Source organism: Bombina bombina, chromosome 4, assembly GCF_027579735.1.
Source record: "Bombina bombina isolate aBomBom1 chromosome 4, aBomBom1.pri, whole genome shotgun sequence".
Classification (NCBI taxonomy): Eukaryota; Metazoa; Chordata; class Amphibia; order Anura; family Bombinatoridae; genus Bombina; species Bombina bombina.
Window position 1 is genome coordinate 195,984,222 of NC_069502.1, and position 27,092 is coordinate 196,011,313.

The 27,092-nt window shown below is 39.5% G+C and overlaps 1 protein-coding gene across 2 annotated transcripts in view; it reads left to right on the plus strand.

The window, feature by feature from the left end:
• SH3YL1 (SH3 and SYLF domain containing 1) overlaps positions 1-27,092 on the plus strand; it is a 307,999-nt gene that overhangs the window by 34,758 nt on the left and 246,149 nt on the right. For both annotated transcript variants that reach the window (XM_053709734.1, XM_053709736.1), the window contains exon 2: positions 24,285-24,395. In XM_053709734.1, the coding sequence (XP_053565709.1) occupies positions 24,285-24,395 (111 nt within the window). The remainder of the gene's footprint in view (positions 1-24,284; positions 24,396-27,092) is intronic.

The window sequence follows — 27,092 nt, forward strand, 5'->3', positions numbered from 1 at the left end:
TTCTGTCACAGCATAAAAATAAGAGTTTCATTATGGGCTGGCTTTGAAGGATGGGAGGGAGATATTTTTTCTAATTGTGTCAATATTTTATATTTATTATTAAATTATATATGTATATGTGTGTGTGTGTGTGTGTGTGTTTATTTTTTCTCCTTTATTTTTTCTCATTGAGGCAATATGTATGATCCAGCGACAGGAAGGGGGGAAAAAAGGGATGGGGTTATGATGTGTTAGTGCGAGTAATCAACTACTTATTGGTTTCCATAGTTCTAACATTCTCATGTACCTTTCTGTATAAAGAAGTTCAGTCATTTGGTGTCTCCAATCCTCTTTAGTTGGGGGTGTTGGATTTTTCCACCTTTGTGGGATCAAGAGCTTAGTGCCATTAATCATGATCTTAAGGATGGACTTTTTAGCTTTGCTTTGAAATTCGGAAGATCTCCAAGGCACTGGACATAGAAAGGGTGACTAATCTCCAGAAATTTCCTAGTCTGGGACGGTGCCATCAAATGTGTAACATGGTACCATCTTCTCTGCATCCCCTCCAGCATTTCCCACTTGTGTGTTTTGTTGATATGTTTTAATATATCAAGTGTGAGGTACCATCTGGTGATAATTTTAAAATTCATCTCTTGGAGTCGAGCGGAAACGGAGGAATGTTTGTGGTTAAGAAAACAAAATGTATGCTTACCTTATAAATTTATTTATTTCTTGACACGGTGAGTCCACGGATCATCATCAATTACTGTTATGAATATCACTCCTGTCCAACAGGAGGAGGCAAAGAGCACCACAGCAAAGCTAAGTATCACTTCCCTTCCCAAAAACCCCAGTCATTCGACCAAAGGAAAGGAGAGAAAGGAAGCAACACAAGGTGCAGAGGTGCCTGAGGTTTATATAACAAAAACTGTCTGAAAAACCAGGACGGGCCGTGGACTTACCATGTCAAGAAATAAATTTATCAGGTAAGCATAAATTTTATTTTCTTTCTAATGACACGGTGAGTCCACGGATCGTAATCAATTGCTGTTGGGCATCAATACCCAAGCTAGAGACACAGGTGATAAGGGGGGACAAGACAGGTAACCTAAACAGAAGGCACCACTGTCTAAAAAAAACCCTTTCTCCCAAAGGAAGCCTCAGCAGAAGTAACATATCAAATTTAGAAAAAGTATGCATAGAGGACCAAGTTGCAGCCTTGCAAACTTGTTCAACAGAAACTTCATGCTTGAAAAGCCCAGTAAGAAGAACCAGCCCTCATGGAATGAGCCACAATTCTCTCAGGAGGCTGATGTCCAGCAGTTTCATAGGCCAAACGAGAATACTCTTCAGCCAGAGCAAATGAAAATGAGCCATAGCTCTCTGATGCTTGCGATTTCCAGAGAAACAGGCAAACAAAACAGAAGACTAGCGGAAGTCTGCGCATGTACCACATCTAGTTTGTGGAACAAACACTCCTTATGAGAGGAAGGAATAGGATACAACTATTTCCTGACCAGTATTCCTATTTGAAATCACTTTAGGAAGTAAAACTAACTTAGTACGCAGAGCCACCTTATGTGGATAAAAGATAAGGGGGATCATACTGCAACGCAGAGAGTTCATAAACTCTCCTAGCAGAAACAAAACCTTCCAAGATAACATCTTAATATCTAAGGAATGTATGTGCTCAAACAGAGCCTGATGCAAGGGTATAAGAACAAGGTTAAGACTCCAAGGTGGAGCAATTGATTTAACACAGGCCTGATGCTGACCCAGGCCTGACAAAATTAATGTACATCCAGCACGTCTATGAGACACCTGTACAGCAGAATGGATAGGACAGAGATCTGACCCCTGAGGGTACTGACAAAAAACTCTCCAAACTTTCCTCGAGAAAAACAATTCCCAGGAATCCAGACCCAACTCCAAGAGAAAACCTTGGATTCACACCAATAAGATATTTATGCTAAATCTTATGGAAAACGTTCTAGTAATTTGAATGCAAGCTTGAAACATGGTCTTAAAGGCCGAGTTAGAAAAACCACGCTTAGACCAACTAAGCGATCAATATCCAAGCAGTAAGCTTTAGAGAAAACGAAAATAAAATGAAGGAAGAGACCCTTAATTAGAAGGTCTTTGCTCAGAGACAGTCTCCAAGGAGGGAGAGGAGTCAATTCCTCTAGGTCTGCATACCAGATCCTGCGATGCCACGCAGGGGCTATTAGTATAACCAACTCTTTCTCCTGTTAGATACGATAACTCGTGAAAGGAGAGAAAAATTGAGGAAATAGTTACGCAAGACTAATTCCTAAGAAAAAAACCACCAGAACACTTATCAAGGCAGTCTACGATCCCTTGACCATGAACCTAACCTTGTAAGCTTGGCAGTCTGCCGAAATGGCAGAAGCCAACTCCATAACCCCCCTTTTTAGGGTTTACCTGGAAAACACCTCTGGACGGAGAACCACTAGCACGAGTGAATTATCTGTCTGATCAAAAGTCCAGTTGTTCACCACTAAATAGAGGAAAACAGACAGCCATTGTGAGTTGCCACTGAACAATCAAATCGCCTCCTACAAGACTAAGGAACTCCAAGTTCCACCCTAGTAGATGATGTAAGTCATAGAGATAAAAATGTCAATTTAATGGCAACTGAGGCCAAGCCATCAGAGTAAAGTATCTCGCCCTCAACTTTAAAAGAGGAACGCCGACACTTCCAAGAATAATAATCCCCATGCCTTCCAGGAATGTTTCCAGAAGCACGCGCCCTGAGACAGGTACTCCCGAAAACCAGTACCGGAGGGAGTCTCTTATCTACTGATTTAGATCTATCCACTGAGACGGATCCGAACATTCTCCCTTTTAGAGAAAATAGCAAAGGGAATGATATCTATGGAAACCATCAGACCAAATCCCTCTCAACCATCTGGTTACAAAATGCCTAAGCTATCTACAGGACCACCAGAGATTGCTGATGGCCAGACAGAGGACAGCAGGGAGAACAAAAGGAAAAACTCCTTGATTACCTGGTCCCAGTTAAAGATCTTCTATTAGATAGAGACTCTATGAAGGTCCCCAATAAATCACCCTTGCAGATGGTGTAAAGGAACTCTGCTCCAGAATAATTTCCCAACCATTGGAAAGAAGACTGGATAAGGTCTCTTGAAAAAGAGTTTGCTCGAAGGAAGGATGACACCTGATCATATATGATCTAGAATCCCCCATACACTATTCCGAGACCTAGAAGTCCTTCTAGGATGACGAAACTCAGAAACTTGAGAAGATGCTGATCATGGGAACAAGAAATACACATCCTTCATGTTTGTTTGCTATGAAAAGACCCTTCTTGAACCAAAGGAAAATGAATACTACTTTGAAGGTCAGAACCTGAGAGAACTTGAGGAAATACCTAGATCTCGTTCCCAGACTGGAACAATCACTCCCAGAGATAAAGATCTTTTACCCAGTTCAAGGAAAACTCTCATCAAAACTGGCCAGCAGATACTCTAGAAGGAGAAATCTGCCCACGGGAGGAAATCTTAGATTAAACTAAGGGTAGTTGGATACCAAGACCTGACAAACCCTGCAGAAAAAGGAAAATAAATATTTTCCGTTAGTCCTACTAACTTGACATGTGGTAGAAGGATAATTTTATCAGACCAAATCCAACAAGGTCTCATCCTTAAAAGGAAATACCAGAAGCATGGCATTGTAGAAACCTAAAATATTTAAGCTGCCACTGTAGAGCTATAAACCTAGGCTGAACCACTGAGCCACAGGTAGGTTTCAACGCTGACCAAGAAATCAGCCACAATGCTTTAAAAGATATGCTGCTTTGTTATGTATTGAAAGAAGGACATCTCTAAACCATGAGCCTTCAAGCCAGGCTTGCTAACCACTAGGCCATAACAGCCATCAGCGGGCTAGCACAGCAAGTCTAAGACAACTATACATTGCTCTGAAAGAACAATTAACCTCCAGCTTCTAAAGACAATGCAATATCACTTTGTATTGTAAACTGCGGCTAATCACCCGTAAGGGTCTCAAGGCGCTGCTCATTTTATCGACCTCGGAAGGATGAAAGGCTGAGTGGACCTTGCCGGGGATCGAACCTGCAACCCTTGGGCTGCTACAGAGCTCAGCCACAGTGCATTAACATGCTGAGCTATCTGTCCTTTTATCTAAGGACCCGTAAAGAGCTAGCTACCCTCCATAGGGGTCTAGACTCACTGGACCCAGTAGAAAAGTAGCACGACTAGAAACACTTTCACCTAGGAAGGAAATTCGTAGAAACTGATAAAGTTTACAAAACATCCAAGAGTTGACAATGACAGGAGTATCTGTATAGTGCAGGTAGCTAAAACCTCAATTAACAGTACACGAGGTGTGTAAGCATACATCTGAAATAGTCCACTCCAGCATCAGATGAAGGAATTGTACTGTTCAAATCTGAAACTCCCATCAGGAACCACCAGCGAAACCTCCTTACTAGTCTAGGAGAGGGGGCAATCTGATTAACAGAATAAGTAGAAACCTTACTATCTGAAACTTACTTACTCTTGCATTTTTCCTGTATGTAAGGAAAAACAGACAAAGCTGCAGATACCGCAAAAAATACCTGAGCTGCAAATTTGTAAGCAAATACACTCCTCCAGGAAAATGAGAGGAACCGCAGGGCACTGCAAGTGACGCCATAGAGGCTTGGCACAAGTAAGGAGAAGCTGTGGCATTGCCTGAACAGCATCATCCTGGGAGACATGAGACTCAGAGGGAATATCTTTTATAATTCGCCCCAGTATAGAGAGCTCTGAAAGGCATATTCAGGTAGCACTATTGAAATATACAATGATATTTAAACATTGCAGAGTATCAGGAAAACAATAAACAAAAGAAAACTTTATTGTTAAAAAAAATACATAAGGGACAAGAAAAATTCCTTTTCTTAGGAACAGATCCCTCTTAACATATACATAAATATCCCCTGCATTAATTGTTGCTTTAAAAAGAATTGAAATCCACCCTGGTTGTTTACCAGTATCTACAGGGGGATACCTAAAAAAGGATTAAAACTCCCTAAAACGGACCGTTCAATAATACATGAGTGTTACACTTCTTACTCATGTCTGACTAGCTCTAAATATCTGTATAACTTGAGGCCATTGTCCTGGTTCAAGACATAGTGAAATATCTGCACAAGTAAACCCGTGTGTATTCTGACTCTGCAACCAAGCCGACTCAGGCACTGGCACAAAGGATCGCTGCACAACCGGAGCTAAGGCGGGGCTGCATGGAACTCAGAGCGCTTGCTATAAGAGCCCAAAATGGCGCCACTCTTACTGTAAAGAAAAAGAAGGCGGAGACATATCAAGAACGGCATGGAGATGAAGAACGCAAAAATCACGCTTCATCCTACCGTTACTAAAGTGCATTTTCTCTGTCACATCCAATTTTTTAAAATAAGTCCCAGCAGAGAATCAAACACACTTCGCTGTGTCTCAAGGAGAAACAGGAAACTCTAAGCTACAGAGGCTCTATGCACTATACTTGTTCAAGCATAGTTCCATAACAATGGCGCCGGTTCGTTTGCAAAAGCGCCCTACTAGCTTAACTGAGTATACATATTTTTAATATTGAGTCTCAAAAAGGGGTTGAGTCCTTGCCTTGCAGGAGATTAACCCTTAAGTCCCCACTATCATAAAAACATATAGTGCCTGCACGCTGCCAGAAACACCCTTACTAAGGGTTTTGTGTCCCAAATAAATTACAGGATAATCTTAGAGTCCTTAACCCCACCAGTGCCAGCCTTCTAGCCCCAGAAAGACAAAGGCACTTATCTGCATTCTAGTCATCAGACGACTCACAAAGTATGAGAGGATGCCACTCCTCACAGAGACCTGTGTAAAATGAAAGACCGAGTAAACTGACTCAGGCTTTCTATACCAGGGCAGCAACATGTTAAGAAAACGCAGCAAAGTCCACATTACAAGTTCCTAACTGCTTTAAAGCTACCACAGCCCTGCTAAAGAGACTAACGTGGAGTACAGTAATGCCCAAATTGTGATGGAAGATCAGAAAAATCCTACCCTGACTTCAAAATAAAAAAATCTTGATAGAAGAATCCTAATCAGGACACCTAATTTCTTCACCACCTCCTTGCACTAGAGGCAAAGAAAATGACTGGGGTTTGTGGGAAGGGAAGTGATACTTAACAGCTTTGCTGTGGTGCTCTTTGCCTCCTCCTGCTGGCCAGGAGTGATATTCCCAACAGTAATTGATGATGATCCATGGACTCACCATGTCATTAGAAAGAAATATGTTTTGCCAGTGTTTCGGGTTTAGATGCTTGTTTATTTCTCGGTGCCATTTGTGAATATATGAAGGTGTAGGTGTTATTTTGTCTTAGTAGTAGTTTATAGAGGGTTGGGATCGTATGTCTGGGTGGGGTTTGTAACATACGTATTGTCTTGAGTGAGAGGACGCAGTATTTTTTGCTTAGGGTTGAGTTTGCTGAAGTGTTGAAATTGTGTAACATTATACCATGATGTGAATGGCGATATATCTAGCTTGCCTAGATCCGAGGGTGGTTGTAGTTTACCATCCGCAATAGTTTTTTGAATAATACATTTGTGTATGTGTTGTCTTCGCAAAGCTTCTGTTTTATATACGAGGAAAGGTATGTCTGGGATATGTTTGATAGGTGTCATTGGGGAAGGGCGAGAGGATATGAATGTGGTAGTGTTAAGTTTGTTCCAGTGTATGAAAAATTCTGACAGGAGTGGGTGGTCTGAGATTGGGTGTTTGTGTTGGTGAGGGAGATTCCAGGCTAAGGTGCCAACATTACAAAGACCTAGGATGTCTGAATCCAGCTGCACCCAGCTTACATGTTGTGAGTTATGGCACCATTTTACTACCCATTTTACTACCCATTGTAGCAGTGTAGCAGATCTATAGAAGTGTAGGTTTGGTACTCCTAGGCCTCATTTCTCTGTGGGTATGTATAGGGTGTTTTGGGATTAGGGCTTTAATTTTCTGCCAGATGAATTGTTAGCTGTCTGTAATTTTTTTATGTATGTGGGTGGGAGGGGTATGGTTAGCATTTGTAGGACATAAAATATTCTAGGTAATACGTTCATTTTCACCACGCTAATGCGTCCTAGCCAAGAAAGGGGTTTACTTTGCAGGAGGAGAGGTCTTTAGTAATTTCATTCAGGAGAGGTTTATCGTCACAGTATCCCACAAAAGTGAGTACACCCCTCACATTTTTGTAAATATTTTGTTATTTATCTTCATGTGACAACACGGAAGAAATGACACTTTGCTACAATGTAAAGTAGTGAATGAAAGCCTGTATAACAGTTAAATTTGCTGTCCCTTCAAAACAACTCAACACACAGCCATTAATGTCTAAACCGTTGTGAGTACACCCCTAAGTGGAAATGGCCAAATTGGGCCCAAAGTGTCAATATTTTGTGTGGTCACCATTATTTTCCTGCACTGCCTTAGCCCTCTTGGGCATGGAGTTCACCAGAGCTTAACAGGTTGCCACTGGAGTCCTCTTCCACTCCTTCATGACGACATCACAGATCTGGTTTTAATTCACTCTCTCATCCTTTCCCACCTCAACTACTGCAACTCTATCCTCTCTTGTCTCCCTAGCTGCCCCCTAGTCCTTTACAATCCATAATGAATGCCTCTGCCAGGCTCAACTTCCTTGCAGGTCGCTCTTCATCTGCCGCACCTCTCTGCCAATCCCTTCAATGGCTTCCTCTTGCCTCCAGGATTAAACACAAAATTCTCACTCTGACACACAAAGCCCTCAATTGCACTGCTCCCCCCTACATCTCATACCTTGTCTCTAGATACTCTCCATCCCGTTACCTTCGCTCCGCTCATGATCTTTTACTCTCCTCCTCTCTTGTTACCTCCTCACATTCCCTGCTACAAGATTTCTCATGGCTCCCATGTTATGGAACTCTCTGCCTCACTCCACAAGAATCTCCCCTAGTTTTAAAAGCTTCAAGTGCTCCCTGAAGACTCTACTATTCAGGGATGCTTACAACCTACACTAACCTTCCTATCTCCACTGTTATCCCCTAAAACCCCATAGCATGTAAGCCTATGATCCCAGCTGTTTGTAGTTCATCTTCATAAGAGCCGACTACAACAGTGCAACTCTCGGCAGGACCTTCTCTCCCCATTTGATCCCTGTAATCGTTGTTTTTTTTTTTTTATATACCACTCATGTTCATAGCGCTGCGGAACCTGTTGGCGTGCTACAAATACCTGATGATAATAATAAAAAAATGGTGTATGTTAGAGACCTTGTGCTCCCCCCACCTTCCGCTTGAGGATGCCCCACCGATGCTCAATAGGGTTTAGGTCTGGAGACATGCTTGACCAGTCCATCACCTTTACCCTCAGCTTCTTTAGCAAGGCAGTGGTCATCTTGGAGGTGTGTTTGGGGTCATTTTCATGTTGGAATACTTCCCTGCGGCCCAGTCCCTGAAGGGAGGGGATCATGCTCTGCTTCAGTATCTCACAGTACATGTTTGCATTCATGGTTCCCTCAATGAACTGTAGCTCCCCAGTGCTGGAAGCACTCATGCATACCCAGACCATGACACTCCCACCACCATGCTTGACTGTAGGCCAGACACACTTGTCTATGTACTCCTCACCTGGTTGCCACCACACACACGACACCATTTGAATCAAATAAGTTTATCTTGGTCTCATTGGACCACAGGACATGGTTCCAGAAATCCATGTCCTTAGTCTGCTTGTCTTCAGCTAACTGTTTGCAGGCTTTTTTTGTGCATCGTCTTTAGAAGATGTCGCCTTCTTGGACGACAGCCATGCAGACCAATTTGATGCAGTCTGCAGTGTATGGTCTGAGCACTGACAGACTGATCCCCCATCCCTTCAACCTTTGCAGCAATGCTGGCAGCACTCATACGTCTATTTCCCAAAGACAACATCTGGATATGACGCTGAGCACTTTCACTTTGGTCGACCATGGTGAGGCCTGTTCTGCGTGGAACCTGTCCTGTGAAACCACTGTATGGTCTTTCCCACTGTGCTGCAGCTTAGTTTCAGGGTCTTGGCAATCTTCTGATGGCCTAGGCCATATTTATTTAGAGCAACAATTCTTTTTTTCAGATCCTCAGAGAGTTCTTTGCCATGAAGTGCCATGTTGAACTTCCAGTGACTAGTATGAGAGAGTGTGAGAGCGATAACGCCAAATTTAACACACCTGCTCCCCATTCATACCTGAGACCTTGTAACACTTAACGACTCACATGACACCCGGGAGGGAAAATGACTAATTGTGCCCAATTTGGACATTTCCACTTAGAGGTGTAAAGGAAACAAAAGTATTGGCACTGTGACTGTAATTGATAGGAATAAGGGATATAATAATCCCTGGTGCTAACCCTTAATTAATCTAATAATAACCAGAGGAAAGGGGGAAGTGGGACAAGAAGGGGTTAAATAGCACTCATTCCATTAATTATTGTGATATTGTTGAAGAATATTCAACTCATTTGATTAGGTAATTTGCTTAAAAACATTATTTATTAACCACTATTAAAAAGTAATCAATATTACAGCTGGAAGTAACTCCAAATATCTCTCATAAATTCCGCAAAAACAAAAAAAGAAATGCAGTTTACTGAGAAAATTGACCACCCCCCTGTGTTCTTGGCCGGTAGCAGGATACGCCAGCTTCAGGTGACAGGGATGGTTAAAGAACTATGTTTGAATCTCTTGCAATTTAATTACCAAAGCGGAGTAACGATATATAAGTTAAAATCAAAACATTCACACTAGCCCAATACACACAAACGCGTTTCGGCCGAGTAGCAGCCTTTCTCAATGTGTTTTAACAAATGACAAGACGAGTGTCAAGCTATGAACACTTTAAATACCCTTGTTGTGTGTGTGAATAGCCAATCGTATTGTGAGTTACGAATCACATTCAATGTTATGTGGGAGAAGGTTTGTGATGAGAGCAGACTGATGATTGGCTAATAGTAAGCCATTGTTGCCCAATTAGAACTTAATAATTTACCCCAAGGCAGAACATACAGTGATCTGAGATGTCATCGCAGAAAATGCAGCATGTCTGCAGAAAGAACTGAGGACATGCAGGAACTGTTAGCGCTTGAACTTTGTAGTGCTGCTCCACATTAGACAGTTCTCTTCAAACAGAGCTGTGCTCTGGCTGCACTATGAAAGGTTTCCTTAGCACAGTGCATCCAGAGCAAAGTTCTGTTTGAAGTGAGCAGTCAAATATGCATTAGCGCTGCAAAGCAGCAGTGCATTGCATGTTGACTTGCTCTCAGAGAATTCTTTTTCAAACCCGCATCCTAGCCTTTCCCAGTCTGCAAAGCTGTTTACTCTGAGTGCATCTTTTTTATAACTACATTTCTATGTTAGACCAAGAGAAAAGGAAACAGATTTATTCAAGAGACATTTTAATTTTTTCTTTTTTTGAATGCAGCTAATTTGCAATGCAATTTCAACTACTGCACTATATTATAAAACTTAAAAAATTGCTTTATTCTCCATATTGCAATTGAACTGGTGCCTTAGTGTAACTGTCTAATTATTTAAAAATGACCTGCAGAAAATGTTTTCACTAAAAAAATCTCATCGCAGAAAGTGAAGAAAAGTTCTGCCTCTGGGATAATTTACATATGTCAATCTCAAGTAACTTGTTTATGACCCCAATTCTGCGTGCACCACAAAGTTAGTTAGTACTTACAAACAGCATTAATTAAAAAACGAGTAAGACTGATTAAACGGATTAAAGGAATAAAATGCCTATCCTTACTATAATCTCCATCGTTCTGCTTGTAAATTATTGCTTAAGTATTTCATTGTTAGATGTAATTTAAAACGATAGTAATCATGATTTTTCTTGTGGCAAGAGATAAAATGTATGTTATGCACAACCAAAGGGACATTTTTCACGTAGTGATAAATTGTAGCGTGAAGATGAAGTGTGGATAATTACATACATTCATGCTCACTTGAAACAAAAGACTGTATTGTGGATATAAAAGAAATACATTCTTTATGATTATCACGCTAAAAGAGACTGCTTATATTTATTACTCATTTTATTGGTTCTTATGATAGAGGATATTTAAGATAATATAAGCGCCCAATAGATGGTGATGATTATTTATAGTGGCAGATACATCTAAATAGAACTCTGGGTGCACGTCAAGAAAATGGGGACTTTTAAACTATTAAAGGAGTACAACCATATACTTCTATTATAAAATTTGGATAAGATTTCACAGGAACACCCAAAAGTTGTTATTCTCATTCATGCCATTAGGCATTACACAGTTCAGATTAAATATCCATTTTGCTCCCTTTTTTAACAAAACTTGTTCCATATCTCCACCACGAATACCTGGTCGCAATGTTTCTAGTCCCCAGCACCTAAATGTGCTTGTTTTCCCATTGTGATGATGTAGGAAGTGCCTAGCGACACTTGTGATTTGTTTACCATTTTCAACATCTTTTGCAGCATTTCTGATGTTGCTGAGGTGTTCAGTCATTCTTTTGCCCATTAATCTTGTGGTCATCCCTACAATATAATAAATTGCAGCTGCAAGTCAAACAATATATTACATTCGGGGTTTTGCATGAAATATGGTTCTGGATGGTCCATTTCCTATGGAATCTATCCACTATTGTTTTCTTTTTGACCATATGTGTACATACTTTGCAATTTCCACAGGCTATTGAGCCTTTGTATAGTGGAGGCTTTTTGGCATTTCTATCAAAGTGACTTACAGTTAGTTGGTCATTCAGATTACCAGCTCGTCTATAGGTAAACTGTGGTTTTGTGGGGATTATGGAATTTAGTTGTTCATCTGATTGTAAGATATGCCAATGTTTTAATAGTACATTAGATACTTGATAGCTTTGGCTACAGTATGTTGAAATAAATCTTGAAGGGTTGGAATTTTCATCTGTTTTTTTGGGTCTCAAAAGTTCCTGTCTATTCTTGTTTATAGCTCTCTGATAGGCTCTCTTAAGAGATTTTTTTTAAATACCCTCGTAATAGCAACCTGTCTCTTAGTTCATTTGCTGCTTTTTGGAAAGATTCTAATGATGAACTATTTCTGCAAATTCTTAGATATTCACCTACTGGTAGACTTTTTATTGTGTTGGGATGGTGAAAGCTATTTGCATGCAAAATATTGTTTGTAGCAGTTGGTTTCCTGAAGGTGTCAGTCTCTAAATGATCATTTACTTTCTTGATAATTAGATCAAGAATCTCCACCTTATAGTCATCATATGTCATAGTTAGAAAAAGTCCAAAGGGATTATTATTCAGTAATGAAATTAACTCATTGAGTGATTCTACAGATCCCTCCCACACAAAAAAGATGTCGTCTATATACCTGGACCAGTGGGTGTTATATTGGGTGTACTGTAGGAGATTATTGTGAAATACTACAGTCTCCTCCCACCAGCCCAGGTATATATTTGCGTACGTGGGGGCACAAGATGTCCCCATCGCTGTTCCGCATAACTGCAAATAAAACGTCCCATCAAAAACAAAGTAATTATGATCCAAAACGAACTCCAATAGGTTGATGATAAACTGTTTGGATTCATTGGATAGAAGTTGATCTTTTGTTAAGAAATGGGAAACAGCTGTACACCCCCAGTACCACGTCACGTGACGAGAGTCTATTGTGGGGTTACAGTTAATGTGTTTTATTCAGGATATGCATCGTATCTTTAGTGTGTGAGGGTAGTGAATCTACAATGTACCCAAGTCTAGCATCCACATATCTACTGGCCTTTTCCGTCAAAGACCCAATGCCAGAGACAATTGGTCTTCCTGGTGGGCATTCTTGATTTTTGTGGATTTTAGGTAATAGAGTGTTGCTATCCTGGGGTGTTTAACATCTAGGTATTGAAGTTCTTTCTTGTCAATTGTGCCGTCAGAAGCTGCAGAATTGATCAACCTTTTATACTGCTTAAGAAAATCCTCTGTTGGATTCCCAAAGAGATTTTTGTAATTCTTGAGATTACTAAGTTGTTTTTTTACCTCAGCTATGTACATGTTGGTGGGCCATAAAACAATATTCCCTCCCTTATCACTCTGTTTAATTTGGACATCTGTCCATTGATTTTAGTGCAAGTCTTTCCTGTTCAGACAGATTATCCAACGATCTGTTAGGTTAAAGTGTTATGAGAGGTACTTGATGGAGGAATAAAATTTGATTTAATTTTTAGTATATCTCGCCATTTGGTATTACTGTGTAATGTCTCATTTGGGTCAGTTTCCGATTCCTCTGAGAGAGATTAAGTCCTTAATGGCTGTAGCATCATTTTTACTTAGACCTTCTATCTCTCCATTTGAGGAAAAATATTTTTTAAGTAATATTTCACGTGTAAAAAGGTGTACTTCCTTAATAGTCTCAAACTTGTCAAGTGTGGCAGTTGGAACAAATGATAGACCTTTTTTCAAAACTGAAATCTGTGTTTCAGTTAAGATTTTGTCAGAAAGATTAATTATATTTAGTTCTTGTTGGCTTGTTTCTTTTTGGGGAATGATTTTTGATTGAATTGGACTTGTTTTCTTGTCCTGGGTTTGTTTGCCCCTACCCCTTCGGGTTCTACGCCTAAAGGGATATCCCCATTGCTGTTATGTGGGGTAATTCTCCTTCGTAGGATTGGTTTGGGTCTTAACTCACATTTAGGTGCTGGGGACTAGAAACATTGCGACCAGGTATTCGTGGTGGAGATATGGAACAATTGTTAAAAAAGGAAGCAAAATGGATATTTAATCTGAACTGTGTAATGCCTAATGGCATGAATGAGAATAACAACTTTTGGATATTGACAAGTGTGAGAGAAAAAGTAAGGGCGCTAGAAAAGCTAAAAATACCACTAAAAGCCAAGACAAAAATGTACAATGACCAGGGAATTCCAATATATTAACAATGTATTTAATGTGCCATTGAAAACAAAATTACAAAATTAAAAGGGACGTCTCCCAAAAAATTGCATAGTAAAAAATCAATTTAAAATTGTTATAAATGAAGACTGTATACCAATTAGACGTTGGATACTATGTACATATAAAAGTTCATTCCTTAAGACCTTGCCAATTGTGAGATACAATGTCTAATACTAAAGTCAGATGTCAGATATGCAGATAATCTTGATTGTTGTTCTATGTAATATTCCCACAATAGAGAATCTTTACTCCATTTATATTTCGGTATGCTAAAAAGTTAAAACGTCTTAATTTTAAAAGCTTAACAGCAACTTTACCAAAGGCCGGTCTCTGTCAGGCAACTCCGTGTGTGCTCCACGAGAATCCGGCGTCTGACGTCACGGTTTCCACCTCGAGGGCTCGCCTCTGATCAGCCAATTGGGACCTCCGTGGGTCTCTATCTGTCGGTCTGTTGTTATCTGGTCCGATTCTTAGTAGTTTGCTTATTGTTAGAGGTTGCTCTTAGTGCTGTGCACGCCACCTCCTTTTCATGGGTATCCACCAGGGGATAAAATTAAAGATGCAGTACAACCCGGGTTGATAATTTTTCTGTACAAAGGTAGTGCATAGGTAGTTAGTCCTTAGACTGTGTTGTGTGGGGCTGGTTTTCTACGCGTTTTTACTTTTTCTCTCACACTTGTCACTTTTCACTTAATAGCTTGAAGGAACTATTACTCAGTTAAGGTGTTTAATACCCCGCACTAAGCGCACTACCATCACCCACTATCTCACACAACTTTTGGATATTCCTGTGAAATCTTATCCCAATATTATAATAGAAGTATATGGTTGTACTCCTTTAATAGTTTAAAAGTCCCCATTTTCTTGACGTGCACCCAGAGTTCTATTTAGATGTATCTTCCATTTCGATAATACATGAATAACTATACTAATTGTGGGTACTATTAGTAGACTTATCGTATCAAAGTCTATTATTACATGAGTTTTTCTAAATAAACATTCCTTTATTTATTTGTAATGTTGATTTTGATATTTATTATAATTGTGGAATACTTAATATTCAATATTATTGCCACTATAAATAATCATCACCATCTAGGGGGCGCTTATATTATCTTAAATATCCTCTATCATAAGAACCAATAAAATGAGTAATAAATATAAGCAGTCGCTTTTAGCGTGATAATCATAAGGAATGTATTTCTTTTATATCCACAATACAGTCTTTTGTTTCAAGTGAGCATGAATGTATGTAATTATCCACACTCCATCTTCACGCTACAATTTATCACTACATGAAAAATGTCCCTTTTGTTGTGCATAACATACATTTCTCTTGTAAGGTGTATCCAGTCCACGGATCATCCATTACTTGTGGGATATTCTCATTCCCAACAGGAAGTTGCAAGAGGACACCCACAGCAGAGCTGTCTATATAGCTCCTCCCCTCACTACCACACCCAGTCATTCTCTTGCAACTCTCAACAAGCATGGAGGTAGTAAGAGATAAGGGGTGAACTGTAGCTGTTATTTTGCTTCAATCAAGAGTTTATTATTTTTAAATAGTACCGGAGTTGTGCTATTTTGTTCCAGGCAGGAAAAAAGAAGAATCTGCCTGGGATTTCTATGATCTTAGCAGGTTGTAACTAAGATCCATTGCTGTTCTCACACATGTCTGAAGAGAGAGATAACTTCAGCGGGGGAATGGCGTGGAGGTTATCCTGCTATGAGGTATGTGCAGTTAATATTTTTCTAGAAGATGAAATGAAGGCTAGAAAATGCTGCTGATACCAAATTTATGTAAGGTAAGCCTGAATACAGTGATTTAATAGTGACTGGTATCATGCTTACTTTCTGAGGTAAAACTCTTTTATATTTACAATATAAAACGTTTGCTGGCATGTTTAAACGTTTGTATATATACTTTGGTGATAAAACTTTATTGGGGCCTAGTTTCTTTCCACATGGCTGGCTTAAATTTGCCTAGAAACAGTTCCCTGAGGCTTTCCACTGTGTTACTATGAGTGGGAGGGGCCTAGTTTAGTGCTTTTTTGTGCAATAACTATTACAGACTGAGACATCCAGGAGTCCCCTGAATGCTATAGGACATCTCTAAAGGGCTCTTAGGCTTCCAAAATCGTTTGTTGGGGAAGGTAAGCCCACAGCAAGGCTGTGGCAGTTTGGTGTGACTGTTAAAAAACGTCTATCGTTTTTTTGATCCGGTTTTTGAACTAAGGGGTTAATCATCCATTTGCAAGTGGGTGCAATGCTCTGTTAGCTTATTATACATACTGTAAAAATTTTGTTTGATTTACTGCCTTTTTTCACTGTTTTTCAAATTCTGACAAAATTTGTTTCTCTTAAAGGCACAGTACCGTTTTTTATATTTGCTTGTTAACTTGATTTAAAATGTTTTCCAAGCTTGCTAGTCTCATTGCTAGTCTGTATAAACATGTCTGACATAGAGGAAACTCCTTGTTCATTATGTTTAAAAGCCATGGTGGAACCCCCTCTTAGAATGTGTACCAAATGTACTGATTTCACTTTAAGCAATAAAGATCATATTCTGTCTTTAAAAATTTTATCACCAGAGGAATCTGTCGAGGGGGAAGTTATGCCGACTAACTCTCCCCACGTGTCAGATCCTTTGACTCCCGCTCAAGGGACTCACGCTCAAATGGCGCCAAGTACATCCAGGGCGCCCATAGCGTTTACTTTACAAGACATGGCGGCAGTCATGGATAATACACTGTCAGCGGTATTAGCCAGACTACCTGTATTTAGAGGAAAGCGAGATAGCTCTGGAGTTAGACGAAATACAGAGCATACTGACGCTTTAAGAACTATGTCTGATACTGCCTCACAATATGCAGAAGCTGAAGAAGGAGAGCTTCTTTCTGTGGGTGATATTTCTGACTCTGGGAAGATGATGCAACCTGATTCTAATATTTCTACATTTAAATTTAAGCTTGAACACCTCTGCATGTTACTCAGGGAGGTTTTAGCTGCTCTGAATGACTGTGATACAATTGCAGTGCCAGAAAAATTGTGTAGACTGGATAAATACTATGCAGTGCCGGTGTGTACTGATGTTTTTCCAATACCTAAAAGGTTTACAGAAATTATTACTAAGGAATGGGATAGACCAGGTGTGCCGTTCTCTCCCCCTCCTGTTTTTAGAAAAATGTTTCCAATAGACGCCACCACACGGGACTTATGGCAGACAGTTCCTAAGGTGGAGGGAGCAGTTTCTACTCTAGCAAAGCGTACTACTATCCCTGTTGAGGACAGTTGTGCTTTCTTAGATCCAATGGATAAAAAGTTAGAGGGTTACCTTAAGAAAATGTTTATTCAACAAGGTTTTATCCTACAGCCCCTTGCATGCATTGCGCCTGTCACTGCTGCTGCGGCGTTCTGGTTTGAGTCTCTGGAAGAGGCTTTACAGGTAGCGACTCCATTGGATGAAATACTTGACAAGCTTAGAGCACTTAAGCTAGCCAATTCTTTTGTTTCTGATGCCATTGTTCATTTGACTAAACTAACGGTTAAGAATTCTGGTTTTGCTATCCAGGCGCGCAGAGCGCTATGGCTTAAATCATGGTCAGCTGACGTTACTTCAAAATCGAAGCTGCTTAACATTCCCTTCAAGGGGCAGACCCTATTCGGGCCTGGTTTGAAGGAGATTATTGCTGATATCACTGGAGGAAAGGGTCATGCCCTTCCTCAGGATAGGTCCAAACCAAGGGCCAAACAGTCAAATTTTCGTGCCTTTCGAAACTTCAAGGCAAGTGCGGCATCAACTTCCTCTAATGCAAAACAAGAGGGAACTTTTGCTCAGTCCAAGACGGTCTGGAGGCCTAACCAGACCTGGAACAAGGGTAAGCAGGCCAAAAACCTGCTGCTGCCTCTAAGACAGCATGAAGGAACGGCCCCCTATCCGGTAACGGATCTAGTAGGGGGCAGACTTTCACTCTTCGCCCAGGCGTGGGCAAGAGATGTCCAGGATCCCTGTGCGTTGGAAATTATATACCAGGGATATCTTTTGGACTTCAAGGCTTCCCCCCAAAAGGGAGATTTCACCTTTCACAATTATCTGCAAACCATATAAAGAGAGAGGCATTCTTACACTGTGTACAAGACCTCCTAGTTATGGGAGTGATCTATCCAGTCCCAAAGGAGGAACAGGGACAGGGATTTTACTCAAATCTGTTTGTGGTTCCCAAAAAAGAGGGAACCTTCAGACCAATTTTGGATCTAAAGATCTTAAACAAATTCCTCAGAGTTCCATCATTCAAGATGGAGACTATTTGTACCATCCTACCTATGATCCAGGAGGGTCAATACATGGCGGTCCTAAGGCCACGGGGCATAGCAGTGGCCCCTTATTTAGACGACATCCTGATTCAGGCGTCAAACTTCCAAATTGCGAAGTCTCATACGGACATAGTGTTGGCATTTCTGAGGTTGCATGGGTGGAAGGTGAACGAGAAAAAGAGTTCTCTATCCCCCCTCACAAGAGTTTCCTTCCTAGGGACTCTGATAGATTCTGTAGAAATGAAAATTTACCTGACGGAGTCCAGGTTATCAAAACTTCTAAATTCCTGCCATGTTCTTTATTCCATTCCTCGCCCTTCGGTGGCTCTGTGCATGAAAGTAATAGGCTTAATGGTAGCGGCAATGGACATAGTGCCGTTTGCACGCCTACATCTCAGAACGCTGCAACTATGCATGCTCAGTCAGTGGAATGGGGATTACACAGATTTGTCCCCTTTACTGAATCTGGACCAAGAGACCAGGGATTCTCTTCTCTGGTGGCTATCTCGGGTCCATCTGTCCAAAGGTTTGATCTTTCGCAGGCCAGATTGGACAATTGTAACGACAGATGCCAGCCTTCTAGGTTGGGGTGCAGTCTGGAACTCCCTGAAGGCTCAGGGATCGTGGACTCAGGAGGAGTCACTCCTTCCAATAAACATTCTGGAACTAAGAGCGATATTCAATGCTCTTCAGGCTTGGCCTCATCTAGCGACGATGAGGTTCATCAGATTTCAGTCGGACAACATCACGACTGTGGCTTACATCAACCATCAAGGGGGAACAAGGAGTTCCCTAGCGATGTTAGAAGTCTCAAAGATAATTCGCTGGGCAGAGATTCACTCTTGCCACCTATCAGCTATCCATATCCCAGGTGTAGAGAACTGGGAGGCGGATTTTCTAAGTCGTCAGACTTTTCATCCGGGGGAGTGGGAACTCCATCCGGAGGTGTTTGCACAATTGGTTCTTCGTTGGGGCGAACCAGAACTGGATCTCATGGCGTCTCGCCAGAACGCCAAGCTTTCTTGTTACGGATCCAGGTCCAAGGACCCCAAGGCAACGCTGATAGATGCTCTAGCAGCACCTTGGTCCTTCAACCTGGCTTATGTGTTTCCACCGTTTCCTCTGCTCCCTCGTCTGATTGCCAAAGTCAAGCAGGAGAGAGCATCGGTGATCTTGATAGCACCTGCGTGGCCACGCAGGATTTGGTATGCAGATCTGGGGGACATGTCATCCTTTCCACCATGGACTCTGCTGCTGAGACAGGACCTTCTACTTCAAGGTCCTTTCAACCATCCAAATCTAATTTCTCTGAGGCTGACTGCCTGGAGATTGAACGCTTGATTTTATCAAAGCCTGGTTTCTCCGAGTCAGTCATTGATACCTTGATTCAGGCACGAAAGCCTGTCAACAGGAAAATCTATCATAAAATATGGCGTAAATACCTTTATTGGTGTGAATCTAAGGGCTACTCGTGGAGTAAGGTCAGGATTCCCAGGATATTATCTTTTCTCCAAGAAGGATTGGAGAAAGGATTGTCAGCTAGTTCCTTAAAGGGACAGATTTCTGCGCTATCTATTCTTTTGCACAAGCGTCTGGCGGATGCCCCAGACGTTCAGGAAATTTGTCAGGCTTTAGTTCGAATCAAGCCTGTGTTTAAACCTGTTGCTCCACCTTGGAGCTTAAATTTGGTTCTTAAAGTTCTTCAGGGGGTTCCATTTGAACCTCTTCATTCCATAGATATCAAACTTTTATCTTGGAAAGTTCTTTTTTGGTAGCTATTTCCTCGGCTCGTAGAGTTTCCAAGTTATCTGCCTTTCAATGTGATTCTCCTTATCTGATCTTCCATGCAGATAAGGTAGTTCTGCGTACCAAACCTGGGTTTTTACCTAAGGTGGTATCTAATAAGAATATCAATCAAGAGATTGTTGTTCCGTCTTTGTGTCCTAATCCTTCTTCAAAGAAGGAGCGTCTATTACACAATCTGGACGTGGTTCGTGCTTTAAAGTTTTACTTACAAGCTACTAAAGATTTTCGTCAAACATCTGCTTTGTTTGTTTGTCTACTTTGGACAGAGGAGAGGTCAAAAGGCTTTGGCAACCTCTCTTTCTTTTGGCTAAGAAGCATAATCCGCTTAGCCTATGAGACTGCTGGCCAGCAGCCTCCAGAAAGGATTACAGCTCATTCTACTAGAGCTGTGGCTTCCACATGGGCCTTTAAAAATGAGGCTTCTGTTGAACAGATTTACAAGGCGGCGACTTGGTCTTCGCTTCATACTTTTTCAAAATTCTACAAATTTGATACTTTTGCTTCTTCGGAGGCTATTTTTGGGAGAAAGGTTTTACAGGCAGTGGTACCTTCTGTTTAAGTACCTGCCTTGTCCCTCCCTTCATCCGTGTACTTTAGCTTTGGTATTGGTATCCCACAAGTATTGGATGATCCGTGGACTGGATACACCTTACAAGAGGAAACATAATTTATGCTTACCTGATAAATTTATTTCTCTTGTGGTGTATCCAGTCCACGGCCCGCCCTGTCATTTTAAGTCAGGTATTTTTTAATTTTAAACTACAGTCACCACTGCACCCTATGGTTTCTCCTTTCTCTGCTTGTTTTCGGTAGAATGACTGGATATGGTAGTGAGGGGAGGAGCTATATAGACAGCTCTGCTGTGGGTGTCCTCTTGCAACTTCCTGTTGGGAATGAGAAAAACCCTAATTAATGATGAACTGTGGACTGGATACACCACAAGAGAAATAAATTTATCAGGTAAGCATAAATTATGTTTTTATCTCTTACCACAAGAATAATCATGATTACTATCGTTTTAAATTACATCTAACAATGAAATACTTAAGAAATAATTTACAAGCAGAACGATGGCAATTATAGTAAGGATAGGCATTTTATTCCTTTAATCCGTTTAATCAGTCTTACTCGTTTTTTAATTAATGCTGTTTGTAAGTACTAACTAACTTTGTGGTGCACGCAGAATTGGGGTCATAAACAAGTTACTTGAGCTAAAACTTATAATTACCCATTGATCGTATAGAATAGTTTTAAGGAAACTGACATATGTAAATTATTAAGTTCTGATTGGGCAACAATGGCTTACTATTAGCCAATCATCAGTCTGCTCCCATCACAAACCTTCTCCCACATAACATTGAATGTGATTCGTCCAAGGAAGGGCGTGAACATAACTCACAATATGATTGGCTATTCGCACACACAACAAGGGTATTTAAAGTGTTCATAGCTTGACACTCGTCTTGTCATTTGTTAAAACACATTGAGAAAGGCCGCTACTCGGCCGAAACGCGTTTGTGTGTATTGGGCTAGTGTGAATGTTTTGATTTTAACTTATATATCGTTACTCCGCTTTGGTAATTAAATTGCAAGAGATTCAAACATAGTTCTTTAACCATCCCTGTCACCTGAAGCCGGCGTATCCTGCTACCGGCCAGGAACACAGGGGGGTGGTTTGGGCTGTGTTCAATTTTCTCAGTAAACTGCATTTCTTTTTTTGTTTTTGCAGAATTTATGAGAGATATTTAGAGTTATTTCCAGCTGTAATATCGATTACTTTTTAATAGTGGTTAATAAATAATGTTTTTAAGCAAATTACCTAATGAAATGAGTTGACTATTCTTCAACAATATCACAATAATTAATGGAATGAGTGGTATTTAACACCTTCTTGTCTCACTTAGGGGTGTACTCACTTTTGTTACCAATGGTTTAGACATTAATGGCTGTGTGTTGAGTTATTTTGAGGGGACAGAAAATTTAAACTGTTATACAGGCTGTACACTCACTACTTTACATAGTAGCAAAGTGTCATTTCTTCAGTGTTGTCACATGAAAATATATAATAAAATATTTACAAAAATGTGAGGGGTGTACTCACTTTTGTGGGATACTGTATGTTTTTAAATAAAGTGTTATTGTCAGCTGTAAGGTAGATCCCAAGGTATTTCATTTTTATGGGGCTGTATGTTCAAGGGGCATGTCAAGCTGAAGTGTTTGTCAATTTTATTTTTAAAGTAATGAGCATTAAACTGAACAGTAAGTTTGGTAGTGGGTGCACACAGACATAGTTGCAAGTTAAAGGTTGAAAACAGCCTTCTGGAGTTTGAAGAATGAGTTGACATGAGGAATGAAAAATAGTTGTTTGGCCAGCTTTAAAGCAGAGTTGTATGATATGAGGATTCATTTATAATGGAGGAAATACGCACAAGTGCATGATTGTATCCATTTATATTCAGGAGTCTATGAATATCTCTAAAGCATGAAAGATATTTTGGTAGAGTTCTTGGAGGTGCTTTTACCCTATAGTGATGGTATGCCACCAGTATACTGAAGCATAAAAATAAAATATATATATGATTCCAAGCTGTAGCGCTAACATATTTTTAAATTTTTTTTTTGTCAAACCGACTTGCATATATTTAAAAAAAAAATAATAGATTTACTGTATATTACAGCCAATTGCATTCCTTCACTCCTCCCTCTAAACAGTTGATCCCATCCCGATATGCACTCCCTATATGCAATACCATTCTTTGTTTGTCTGAGGAGAATAGAGAGTGAACAAAAACAAATTGGCATCCACTTTGCGTATGCGTCTGTCGGCTTCTCATTGGGAACAGCGAGCCGTACGGCATCACTGTTGATTGGATGCCCCACACCACTAACCAACAAAAGAAAAAAACGCATTAGGAGGGGGGGGCGAGAGACGAAATAGACAAGTGGTTGACATTTAATTATTTTAAAAAATACGACACTTGTGATTAAGCTCAGGAAACCATTATTAGCTATATTTAATCACGCTTAATATGTTCAGGCACAGTTATGTGTGCAAGTTTACCATCACTTTAAACAATTTTATTTTACTTGAAGCATCCTAATGCAACTTTTGTTACTTTAAATGATCATAAAAGTGTAAAAAGGAAATGTTCTAATGTATTAGAATATTTTATTGTTGCACTACAATGTTTTTAACCCCTTCATAAGAGTTAGACACAAACTTAAAGTGAGCTCCGGAGCAACAATGCACTTCTGGGACCTAACTGAACATATCTGGTGAGCTAATGTCAAGAGGCTTACGTGCATAGCCACCAATTATCAGCTATCTCCCAGTGGTGCGTTGCTGCTCCTGAACTTACAAGTATGCTTTTCTACAAAGAGTACAAAAGTAAATTTGATATTAGAAGTAATTTGAAAAGTCTATCTGAATCACAAAAGTTTGATTTTGACTTTCATGTTACTTAAAGGGGCATGAAACACAAAATTTTCTTTCGTGACTCACAAAGAGCATACCATTTTTTTTAAAGTTTCCAGTTTACTTCTATTATCAAATTTACTTTGTTGAAGAGATACCTAGGTTGGTAGCGTACACATTTATGGAGCAGTACACGACTGGAACCACTTCCTACCTACTTTTCTACAAAAGTTACCTAGAGAACAAAATACATTTGCTAAAAGAAGTACATTGGTTAGATTCTATTTGTTCTATTTTACACTATCCCAATTATGAAAGAAATGTTTTTGTGTTTTGTTTGTTTGTCCCTTTAAATCTGCTGCATTAAGCACAGACTGGGAAACAAATCATTGTTGCCTTCTTTATTTGTAGTATAATAAAATAACAGTAAAATGTATTCTGGTTCCATTGTGTTGTGGCAAACTTGCTCAGTCTATTCGTAATGTGGCTTTAGTATTAGTAACCAAAGCTAATCCTAACAACATACCACCATTTAAAAGCAGAGTTCATACATTATATGCTTAGAGAAATCTCATACAGGTTTCCTGAGATTAAAACAGTCAGTACATTTTAAGTTATGTTCTAGTAATATCTTACTATATTGTTGTTCTAAATCAGCTGTTTAACCAAAAACAGTAATTACTTTGGATCATATTGTAATATTTTACTTGGTAGTCTCAGAACCAGTTATATGTTTGTTTATATAGTTTATATATATTTGTTTTCCAGTGAATAATCCAATACCATCGAACTTGAAGTCTGAAGCCAAAAAAGCAGCAAAAATATTAAAAGAATTTACAGAAATTACTTCGAGAACAGGACCAGATAAAATAATCCCACGTAAGTAATGTTGTGCATTTATTTTGTTCTTGATATCTTCCAGAAAGGATCGCCTCAGGCCTGTGTATAGTTTATGCAGGGGAACAATTGTAAACAATGGCACTATTGAGGCGATCCCCACCTATAGTATTGCTCCAAAGTGTATGTCTAAATCTTCTACACTATTATGATAGGAAGTAATGCAGGTGAGTTGGTGCTGTGCACAAATCGAATCTAGTTCAAAACGTGGAAGTATAGACACTTACCACAAGAAAGAATGCACGTCTAGCACTCTACGCCCAGACTCAAGGGAAGTACTAGTTATGAAAGAATTAAAATATAACTTGTATTGGATTTTTTATAAAACAAAGAAACAAATGAACAAACAACACAAAGATAAAAAGACTCAAAGTGAAGCAATCTATATCCAGGTAGGAAGTAGTAGACACAAGTACTATGTAAATGCCATCATATAAATATCATAGTGTGTCACTACTATGGTAATGGAAGATAATGAAAGCTCCTATGACAATACTACTAGCGTATTTCTCTAATGTGATAGAGGCAGTTAAATGTGTAACTAACACAGTAAGAATTACTTCTGTAAAGCGACGTGGGTAAGTGTAGTATCGCTCTGGACTATATCAGTGAATCAATAAGATGATTCTAGTGTGGTACCAGATAAGGTAAAATATAATCAACCAATAGTAGTTTCGCTGAGTCGTGTATTGGCTGATACAGTGTTGGTATTAAGACTCTTGTAATATATGAAGTCACACCAATTTAATAATATTGAGTATCGAGTACAATATGTCCTATTGTATCCAGGTAGGAAGGTCTACTACACATAGATAACGAATAATAGGTTAATACTGACTAGACGCCCCTGATACTTTTGTGTCAGAGTGTTCACATATAAAATGACAGGTCAATTGATATAGTGCTAGTGATGAAATAAGGGTACTAATATTCCTTATGAATCCAGAATTATTATCAGATGAAAACGAAGCAGTTTTTATGTCAGTGTAGGTCTATCTAATGATAGAGTATATATGCATTGATCGTATAGAAATAATTTCTTGTTAGAATTTATCAACTGGTACTGTGTGTTATTATTAAAATCGTGATATATATAAACAGTTACGATTCACTGCCAGTATATGCTGTGTTCACATTTAGGTTATATATTGGGCACTGAAGTCCGTTTAAATCACGTTTACTATTATCTATATATGCACACAGTAGAGTGTTGGTTTATTATATGCATCTGTTTGCTACCCTGAATCACTGACAGAATGCGCGGTTTGTCCCCTCTGATCGTGTATAAAGTACACGAGTATATGATATAATCGTTGTTGTCAAACACTATATCAGCCTGAATTTGTGTTATTTTTCACATAGATTGACCAGAGCTTTATAAAAACAGCGGTGTGTTCATTGACTTACACATACATGTTCAAATTGCTAATTCTCTTAACCACAAATTACCAATGTTACATTTTATTATTATTGTTAATAAAACCTTTTAATTCACGTAAGTCTCGGAATGCCCAAGAGTTTATTAAACAGTATTTATCCCACTCATAAATAATTTGTAAAGGATTTCTGTTGTAACATGATTTTCATATCATATGAGTGAGAGATAAAAAGGGGCCATTTTAGCCTAATTCTTTACTGTGTAAGTTTTTGAACGTATTTGTAACCGGTTATTTGTACCCGGATGTGGGTTCTATATTAACCGTAAGGATATGATATTGAAGTTAATTCACTATTGTTATGTTACCAAGCGTGTGTCAACATCTCCTATGTGTTAAAGTCACACTTAATAAATTTTGTGTTCTGATTATGTACCGGAGTGTTGTTACTTTTTTACACATAGGTTGATTATTACCATATCATTATGCTGGCAGGGCATTTGCATACTCTTGCGCCGTTATCTCAGAAGTATGTGTTAGAGTTTAAATTGATTAAATTGTGTAACATAAAGTTACCCCCATCATTGAAGGGTAAATATAATACACAAATACCCCGCCGTTGATACTTTGAGGTCTCCGTTAAACAGCTGCTGTATCACTACCGTGTGATAGTATCTAACAATGTTTGTTGTCGGTCAGTTGTACCCGGATGTCAATAATACAAGGGCCGTATATCATTTATATTAGTCCGTTATTACTTGTTACAATCTAGCTGTCAGGTGTGAGCCCACCTATCTAATATAATGTGGTTACACTAGATTGAACTAGGATTCTCGTCTATATATATATATATAAATATTGACCAACTTAAAGGACTAGAAGTAAATAGCGTTATGTTGTCCCCATATACATTACTAGGTTTGCGTAGTGGTACTGCTATACGAATAACTTGCTGTTTTTTATTAAAGACTTCTATTAATTTAACTCATTCTGTTTTGTAACAGAGCGATACCCACTTAGTGAAAGAAGGGATGTTACACCCTTATACTATACCGCTAGTGCTAGGTCATTTTTACATTAAATAACTAATGTGAATATAGGCTGCATAGGAGCATGTTAATATATAGCTTCACTTTGACAAGTTAAAAGGCGTCTGTCACTCCGGACGCGTTTCGCCCGTACTGGGCTTTCTCAAAGGCAGCGAGCCGCCAAATTTTCAAATATTTATGTGCTGTATTCTCAAGTAGTACCACCCCTTTTGGATTTGGATTGGTTCAGGATTCAGAGGGTGTGTACCTTGGAT